General features: G+C 47.2%; 1 protein-coding gene across 1 annotated transcript in view; it reads left to right on the plus strand.

Moving 5' to 3' along the window:
* The window catches only part of RAB3B (RAB3B, member RAS oncogene family), a 56,952-nt gene extending 47,579 nt beyond the window's left edge, over window positions 1–9,373 (plus strand). Inside the window, exons 4-5 of the mRNA XM_023519163.1 lie at window positions 6,781–6,911; window positions 8,788–9,373. Coding sequence (XP_023374931.1) covers window positions 6,781–6,911; window positions 8,788–8,975 — 319 coding nt within the window. The 3' untranslated portion in view covers window positions 8,976–9,373. The remainder of the gene's footprint in view (window positions 1–6,780; window positions 6,912–8,787) is intronic.
* The last annotated feature ends 273 nt before the right edge of the window (window positions 9,374–9,646 follow it).

A 9,646-nucleotide genomic window follows, 5' to 3' on the forward strand; every position in this document is an offset into this window, starting at 1 on the left:
GAGATGGCAGCTCCAGATTAATAGCCTCCCAATTCTTGCAAAAAGGGGCCTTCTCTCTCTCAACCACAATATATCAATCCCAGGGAAGACAGTGATTGGTCATCTGTGAGTCACATGCCTAAGTGACTAGGGGAGGCAAATATGGTAATTTATAGTTCCACTATAACTATTTAAAATGGTGGTTCCTGAAAGGACGGAATACTGGGGAGATGAAGGTAGCACAAATCTACCACAAGTTCTATGGAGAAAGTGAAAAAGAAAAATCTAATTTTAGTCTGGTGAGTCAAGGTCTTGTGAGAAAGTAACACATAAGCTGAGACTTAAAGGATGAGGAGAAGTTAGCCAGGCAAAAAGTGTAGTGTGGGGAGGGGGGTGTTCCACTTCAAGAACAGTCTGAATGTGGGTTAGAGCTGGAAACATTCATAAGATTGAAAGAAGGCCATGTCACAGGGACTAAAGAATCCAGGGGAGAGTAGTGTGCAGTGAGGATGGACAGATAGGCAGAGTCAGGACATGCGGGGTTTTGCAAGGATGTGATCAGATGTGGGAAGAGTGAGGAGGATGCTCGGTCTTCCTCATTCCCACCCCAGTGCCTAATCCTTCTGCCATCCCCAGCTTTCCATCAGTTTCACCAGTCTGCTCACCAGTGCAGTACTACTGTTCTCTGCTTTATGGGATCCCTCCTCAGACTCCTCTTCTTTTTATCTCTTCTTAGCTCACTCAGCCGAGATGATTGATGTGAACGGCAATGAGCATTTATTAAAGCTGTGAATAGTGGCAGGCCTTCTACATTCTCAAAGTTCTAGGGACCTGGGTGAGGTCATATAGATGTTGAGGCAGGTGGATCTTCGGGAGGGCAGAGGAGTTTTAGGGACGTCTTTTCCAGGAAGCATGACATTTTAGGGTTCCTCCTCCATGTGCTCCTCAGAAAGGGGCCCCATGATCTTTTCCTGGATCTGATTGGGGAGGGGTCTGGCCAGAACCCAGACAGGCTAGTAAAAGGGAAATGTACTTTTCTCTACAAAGGAAGGAAAGACCATTCTACATGTGGCTTTGACACAAACATATTCCTGCATAATGTAGTGGGAGAAGCACCCAAGACTAGGAGTTAGGAGATTGAGGGTTCATCCTGCTTCTGCTACTACTTCACTATGTGACTCTGAGCACCTCGTCTCCTGTCTCTGGGTCTCAGTTTGCCCATTTGCAAAACAGAAGGTTTGGATTAATTGAGTGCAAAGGTCTGCTTGGCTTTATCCCACTTTGATTCCATGATTTTATTTTATTTTACTTTATTTATTTTGAGACAGTATCACTTTCTTGCCCCAGGTGGAGTGCTTTGGCATCATAGCTCACAGCAACCTCAAACTCCTGGGCTCAAGCGATCCTCTTGCCTCAGCCTCCCAACTAGCTGGGACTACAAGTATCTACCACAACACCTGGCTGTTTTTTAGAGATGGGGACTTGCTCTTGCTCAGGCTGGTCTCGAATTCATGAACTCAATCAATCCATCCTCCTCCGCCCCACAGAGTGCTGGGATTACAGGCCTGAGCCACCGCGCTCAGCCCTGATTCCATGATTTTAATTTGCCCAAATCCCCACTCATCATTCAGACCCTTGTACACTGCCTTGCTTATTCTAGGTGTTCCATAAATGTATTTTGGATTGAGATGAACAACAGAAACCTGACATTATTGAGCCTGGTTGTGAGGAACAAAGGCCTAGTTGGCATTGATAGTACCTAATGGTGACTTATAGTTCACAATGAGCTTTCACAGAAGTTGTCTTATGACCTTCAGTCTCACTCATAGCCTGTAAGGCAAAATGATCATCAGTATCTGTATTGCTATACAGTAGCACATCACCATCAGGGCAGTAGATCAGCGATTTTACCGATGAAAAAGCTAAGTCCTGATCACCTGTGTTTTTCTGCACACAGCGAACTCTGCCACACTCCCATGTCTTCATTTTTTCCACTTTGAGATTACATGACTTTACTAAGCCATGTAAGTGGTAGCTGGCAGGCCCAGGACCCAAACTCAGCCTCTGGACTCAAAATTTTAGTGCTGTCATTGGATCATCTAATGATATTTTCCTGAAAACCTATCATAGTTTCTCTTCAAATTTGCACCCTCAGCCACAATATTGGGGACATTAGTGATTTTCTTTAGATTATGTTGTGGTGATGCACAACCTGAGTCAGGGGCTTAAACAGGAAAGATTTATTTCTTACTCACATACGCACCAGCTGCAAGTCAGCAGCAACTCCCATCCAGCTCACTTACTTCTTTACTCTGGGGTCCAACGGGGATGGCTAAACCACACAAAGGCTCTTAAAGCTTCTGTTGAGACTTAGATCACATAATTTTTGCCCCCATCCACTGGCTAAAGCAAGTCACCTCATAAACCTGATGTTGATGAAGTGAGGGGATATATTCTTTCCATAAAAGAGGTGCTGCAAGCCAATGGCAACAGGTAGGGATGTCAAATCTGTTGAAGGGAGGGCAGTAAATAATCTACCACAGCCACCAAACGCATGTCGGACCCTGAGGACACAGAGATGAATGGGTTTCCTGTCCTCAAGATGCTCACTGGCCAGGGAAACAAAATCATAAACAGATAGTTCCAGCATTCTTTGGGTAGAAGGCTATGCTAGTCCTTAGCCTGTTTGTTCTCATCCTCGCCCTTCTCTGTGTCTCTCCTGCAACCCTGTCTGGGATGTTTACCTTTGCAGGCTGTGTTCCCCGACTCCTGTGACAGTGGTTTCTGGGTGGGTTTAGACAAGGGAAACCACTGGTAGGTGACCAAAGGTGGGGAAAGGAAGAAAACCCAATATTTTCCCCCGTGGTGGCTAGCTCCTCCAGCAGAGGCTGCTCCTCCTCTCTGACTCCTGCTCCCATAGATCCAACTTGCTTAAGCTCTAGTAATAGTAATTTTTGCTGCTGATAATCTCTGGATTTTATCACTCTTCTGTTTAGGTTCTCAGTTCTTCCATCACCTATGTAACAAATTTCCTATGGTTTAAATGATAAGGCTAGTTCCCATTTTCCTGATTAGAATCTGACCTAAACAGTAATGCAAGGTGCTATGGGAGTTCAGGGGAGAGGTACATTTTCTATTTTGAGTTCTAGAGATGGGGTGGAGGACAGAAACGGAGGGCTTTCTGGCATCAGGCATCCCACAGGTGTATAATGAAGGTCATTAGGAATAGAAGCTAGAGAGGATAACCTGAGCAAAGACAGGCACAAAATGGGTAGGGTGTGGTGGCCCATGCCTGTCATCCTACACTCTGGGAGGCCGAGGCAGGTGGATTGCCTGAGCTCAGGAGTTTGAGATCACCTGGAGCAAGAGTGAGACCCCGTCTCTACTCTAAATAGAGAGAACTAGCTGGGCATAGTGGCAGTTGCCTGTCATCCCCTCAGGAGGCTGAGGCATGAGGATTTCTTGAGTCCAAGAGTTTGAGGTTGCTGTGAGCTACAATGATGACATGGTATTCCACATAGGATGACAGAGTGAGACTCTGTCTCAAAAAAAAAAAAAAGGCACAAAATGAGAAAGCATTAATGTTTCTAGAGCATAATGTGAGCCAGGAAGATGAAGCTGAAGAAGTAGACAGAGGCCAAGCCATGCAAGGTCTTGGGTATTAAGCCAAAAAGGCTGGATATTGAATTAATCGGACCTCGTCCAATTCCACTGGCACAAATCCAAGTTAAATTAGCTCAAGTTATGAGGACAGGGCGTAGCTGAAACAAAATAGAAAAGAAAGTCACTGGATATGAGATGTTCAAGAAATTAGGAACCCAAGGTATTGGACAGATTAGCCACATGACAGTTGAAGTTCTCGAGAATGAGAGCAAGCCTGGGGTAGTGAGCAAGATAAGGTCCAGGGGATGTGAGCTGAGGTTGTTAGATGATGGAGACATGAGAGGCTGGAGAGGGGATTTGAATATAATGATGGAGGAGGAATGTTTTGCCACAGTGTTTGGATGAGGAGAGGTGGGTTTAGCTGGTTGCAAGTTTCTAAATAGAATTCTGAGGTCAAATTCAGAAGAAGGCAGTGTGGACGCAGTCTATGAGTCCGTGACAGCTGCCTCTGAACAGGATAGGTAAACACGATCATCTCAGAGGGTGGGCAAACATCTCAGATTCAGGTAAGACTTGAATCCCATTAAAAACAGCGGAAATCTCATTGTTCTGAAGCCAATTAGACGGAGGAAAGTGTTGGGGGCTAGTCTACTTAATTGGTTGTCATCTTCCTGGCCTTGGATTCTCAGCTCCTCAGAATCCTTATTAATAAACCTGAGAGAATGGTTACCATCTGGGCCACTAACGAAGAGCCTTTAAGGAATCTGACAGTAATTGGGCAAGGGTGCATTTGGTGTTATTCTGCTGAGCAAAAGCGACCCTTGAGCTGGCTCCAGGGGTCCTCAAACTTTTTAAACAGGGGGCCAATTCACTGTCCCTCAGACCGTTGGAGGGCTGGATTGTGGGCCCCAGGACAAGTCAACTGCTAAGCAGGACTGGCAGCGGCGGCAAAAACACTCCGCAGGCTGGATAAATGTCCTAGGCAGGCTGCATGTGGCCCTTGGGCCATAGTTTGAGGACACCTGGTAGACCTATGAGCTGGTAACTTGAATCAGAGTTCTCATGCTTTGGGTTTCTTTGAGAGAATAGTAAAGACATCTCCTTGGAATGACATATGAGCTTTCCAAGTGTCTGCCACCACTTTGGGTTTTCTGCTCCAATGGTAACAAACGGTCCTTCTGGCATATACCAAGGCTGATTTTGCCCCCTTATCTGTGCTCATGCCACTCCCCCAGTGTGCTCCGCCTGCGTGTGCTCCACAGACACTCACACTCATGTATCTTTGTCCAGCTGACAGTTGCTTAAGTATCAGCTTCTCAAAGAAACCTTCCCTGCCCCAAGACTTGGTTGGATGCCTCTTCTGTGCCCTGACAACCCCTTGGCTTCCCTCTATTACAACACTTATCACTATAATATTGTCAATGTGTGTGTCTTCCACACTAGACTAGAAGCTCCTCACGGGTAGGAACTGGCTGATTCACCTCAATGCCGTCAGCGCCCAGCACCAGGTCTGCTGTGCTTGTGGAGGTGAGCTTTCGTGGCCCCATCCACATGCCGCCAGCTGTGCCCTCAGTGCTCAGTCCCACCTCCTTCACCCAACTGCTCATTCGGCCTGCACTCGCCAAGCACCTGCTCCTCTGGCCAGTGCTGGGGCTCAGATGGACAACACAGTCCCTGTTTAGGAAGCTAAATACTATGGCAAAGGGAAGCACAGAGAAGAATGAAAAGACCTTATCAGAGCTGAGTCCTGAAGAATGAGAAGTCATTTGGGCGAAGAAGAAAGAGCTTTCTCAGTTCTGACTGTAAAGGCTCACGTCCTTACTAACTTCAAGAAGCTTCCTCTCCCTCCTCCACCGCCACTCTCTTCCTCTGCTGCATTCCTTAATGGCTTCTATTTTTCCCTACCTGAGTAAGAATATTATTTCTTGTTCTGTCACCGTTCCAACTGGGAGAGAGACAAGGAGGCTTAATAGGATAGGGCCCTGACCCATCTCTGAGCCTCAGTCTTCCTGTAAACTACAATCGCTAACCCTTGCCTTGCCCCACCCCGCTCACAAGGCTGCTTTGAAAATTGTGTTTGTGAACAGTTAAGGACTATGCAGACGTGAGAAATTGACACTCCCCTTAGTGTGTTTTCTCCATAACTAGATGGATCTCCCTGTATCTCTGACACTCAACATAAGATGTGGCACAAAGTCAGTGTTCAGTAAGGGCCCGGTTTATTGACTGACCCTACATGATAAAGAAAAAGAGAGTTTCCTCAAAGGCCCTGGGAGATAATGGAGGGGCAAGGGAGCTGGGACTAAGATGGGCCAGGAACATACGGGAAAGAGAATTGCGTTGTGTTTCACATACATTTGTGCATTTTTTTTTTTTTTTTTGAGACAGAGCCTCAAGCTGTTCCCCTGGGTAGAGTGCTGTGGCATCACAGCTCACAGCAACCTCCAACTCCTGGGCTCAAGTGATTCTCCTGCCTCCACCTCCCAGGTAGCTGGGACTACAGGCGTCCGCCACAACATGCACTGCTATTTTTTGGTTGCAGCCGTCATTGTTGTTTGGCGGGTCTGGGCTGGATTCAAACCCACCAGCTCAGGTGTACGTGGCTAACGCCTTAGCCGCTTGAGCCACATGTGTGCATTTTTTTTTTTTTTTTTGTGTGTGCATTTTTAATTCTCATTATCACCATATGAGGTAGGCAGTATTCTCCCCATTCTCCAGATGAGGAAACAGAGAGAGTGAGTAGGCAACTTGTCCAAGGCCACACAGCCGGTAGCTAACAGAGACTCTATTCAAATCCAGGCTGGCCCCAGGTCAGTTCCTGCTGCCCACCCGCACAGTGTGTCCTGTCTTCCCCTCAGTGCCAATTCTCAGAAGGGATTTGTGATTTGTGCCCCTGGGCCTGCTTGTGCCCTTATCATCATCCAAACTAATCGTTAAAACCCATGGACTGACTTATCTGTTTGCCCTTTTCCTAGACAAGCAATACACTCCCCCCACTTTCCCAAACATTGCCACTTGCAATAAGGCAAAGACCGAGGAGTCTGGTTTTTTGTGATATTCATTAAGGAGAAGCTGCATACTGGAAGGTCTCTGAAGTGAACAGGGTTTCCAGGGCCTGAATATAATGAGCCAGCAGGTGCCTCCCTCTTCATCACGTGTCTGCAATTAGCGGGCACTTCTGCCGCTTGCCTTTCTCAGGTCAGGAAATGGGCCGCAGGAGAGGCTGTCACCGGGAGGTGGGCTGGCAGGAGCTGTGAGCGCCTTCCAGCTGGGAAGGCCAGGGGAAGAGAGGCCTGCTGATACCTGGGACTTCAGCCCCCTCTGTCCAGGTAGAATAATAGGGAATAATAGGGAGAAGATGGGAAAAAGAAAGGGATCCCCTCTTGTGTGGGAGTAGAGAAAAGAGAGAGAAAGATGAAGAGGTGGAAGGAGCAAGATGAAAGAAGAGCAGAAAGAAACTGTCCTTATGCACAGGCAGGTTTTGTACAACAATTTACAATTTAGCCGTTGCCTTACCCCGCCCAGCTGTTCTCGGTAGGAAAAAAACCTGCTATTATTCCTACTTGACAAGCAAGAAATCTGAGAATCAGTGAGGTTGAGAGAGATTCAAAAAAGTGAAGTGATTTGCTCAGACTCAGACACTGTGCTAGATAAAAGCAAAGGAGGCCAAAGAGACTTGTAAAAAAAAAGAAAAAGGTCTGATCAGGAAAGAAAATTCAAAGTGCAAGGGAGAAAGAAGAAGAAACGGTGGCAGAGCTGTGTCTGGACTTTGGAGACAGCCAAACTCGGGTCTAAACCCAGTTTCCACTGATGTTTGCCACATGACCTTGTGTGAGCTACACAATCTCTTGGAACTGTCATTTTCTCATGTATAAATCGGAGATGATGATATTTACCCAACAGGCTGTTATGAGCATTAAGGAAGATAGTATTATTTTTAAAGTTCCTAGCATCATGTCTGGCATGTAGTAAGTATTCAATAGATATTGAATTATTAGGGATATTGACATATTAGGGATCCCAAGAAGAAAGTATAACATAAGGGCAAAGAAGGAGCTAACTGGGGAAAAAAGGAAAGAGGGAGGCTTTTAAAGAGAAACAAAGAAATGCTGGGAAGGAAGAGAAAGAGGAAGGTGGAAGGACAAGAGGAGAGAGTAGGGTGGGCAGGGACCTGATAGGGAGGGCCACCTGTGCTTCAAGGGCCGCCACCAAGCTGGTCAGGATTCCTCAGTGGAAAGCAGCCTCTTGTCTGACTCGAAGGGCCTTTGCTATGTCTCTTGGGACAAGAAAGTCCTGTGCACTGTCACAGAAAGTGTCAGTAAGGACCTCTTGATATAAAACAGACAAAACACGGCACATGTCAGGTGCAGTTCCCCCTGGGCCTTTGGTTGGGTTTGTGGAGGGAAGGGGAGTTCTTTCTATAGGATTATTTCAGCAGAATCCCTCCCCTCAGTGGGGAGGAGGGACCCCACTGAGTAGAGATAAGCCAGCATGCGTGTGGAGGGGTAGAAAGGGCCAATAAGACTTCACTTATTCGGTGTGAATCTTGAGATGCTTCCCAGAGCCCAGGTTACAGCTGGGCAGGCTGAGGTGATTGGGCAGTAAGGAAAAGAGGAGGGAAATCCCTGGTCAACAAGAACCTGGGCTTCTCCTAGTGCTGCCCTTCCTCCTGTGGCCCGTTCACTTCTCTGAGCCACAGTGTCTGTGCTAGGGAAACCAAGAGGATCTGACTGAAGCTCCTTCCCCCAGTGGCAATGTGAAGATGAGGTGAGATAACAGATGTAATAAATGCTTTGGAACTGCCAAGCGCTGTGCATACATATTTATGGATTCTTTCATCAAACATTCTTAATGCTTCCTTGTGTCAGGCACAGAGTTATTTGTTTCCCAAGCATCATCTTGTTTAATCCTTGAAGTGACTCTATTTGGAAGGTAAAATTATCCCTATGGACAAACCAGGCAATTGATTCGTAAAAAGAATGAGTGATTTGCCCGGAGTTAAACAGCCGGTTAATGGTAGAGCCGGGATCTGACTGACTCTAAAACCAGGAAACTCCTGCCCCATATGGTCTCCCTAAAGCAGAACGGAATTGCTTCATTCCTGAGCACTGGACATACTAATCCAGTGCTGGGTCCCGGGGCCGCAAAAGAGTTCCAGATGAAGAGAAGGAAAAAATCCTCATCTGTATGTCTTCTCCCCCCCAGGGTTTGATTTCTTTGAAGCCAGTGCCAAGGAGAACATCAGTGTGCGGCAGGCCTTTGAGCGCCTGGTGGATGCCATTTGCGACAAGATGTCTGATTCGCTGGACACGGATCCCTCCATGCTGGGCGCCTCCAAGAACACGCGTCTGTCAGACACCCCACCGCTGCTGCAGCAGAACTGCTCGTGCTAGCAAGGCCCACCCTCCTAACGCCCCTCATTGTGACCCCACACTCTGCTTCTCCCTGTCACACACTGTCCACCCCAGCCCCAAGCAAGCTGAGTCACTCCTGTTCTTTGCCTGCCCCTGGGGCTCTTTGCAGATGGCCCTGATAACAGCCAGCCAGCCCTAGACTTAAGAGCACAGGTCACTGCATGGGCGGAGATTCACTTTACAAAAGAAGAGTCCATTTTTACAAAGGGGATTTACTCTAGGGACTTGGTAAGCGAGTTTCTTTCCTGCCTTTAAAATGAGAGTCCCTCCATTTACCAAAATTTGACACGCACACACGCTTTTCAGGGGCTGGCCAACTGTGTAAAGTGAGGGCTCGCCTACACAGCTAATCCTATTAAAGAAAACCTCCCAAAGCACAACATGCTTATTTCATAACAGGCTCCCTGCGGAGCTTTCTCTCACTGCAAGTCAAGCGTCCGCTCTCAAAGCCTCGTGCCTGTTACCACGGATGCCCACAGGGCCTGGGCAGTTGCTGTGGTGACAGGCCAGAGCTAATCTTCAGAGAGTTCAGATTCTCTAATGATGCTGCAGGAGCAAAGGCTGAATCAGAAACACACTTAAAAGAGAAAGATTGTCCCCTGCAAAATGTCAAAGGTTCTTGCTATATGAAAAGGCGAATAAGTGAGCTC

The sequence above is a fragment of the Otolemur garnettii genome, unplaced genomic scaffold, assembly GCF_000181295.1.
Source record: "Otolemur garnettii isolate 467f Iridium unplaced genomic scaffold, OtoGar3 scaffold00159, whole genome shotgun sequence".
Taxonomy (NCBI): Eukaryota; Metazoa; Chordata; class Mammalia; order Primates; family Galagidae; genus Otolemur; species Otolemur garnettii.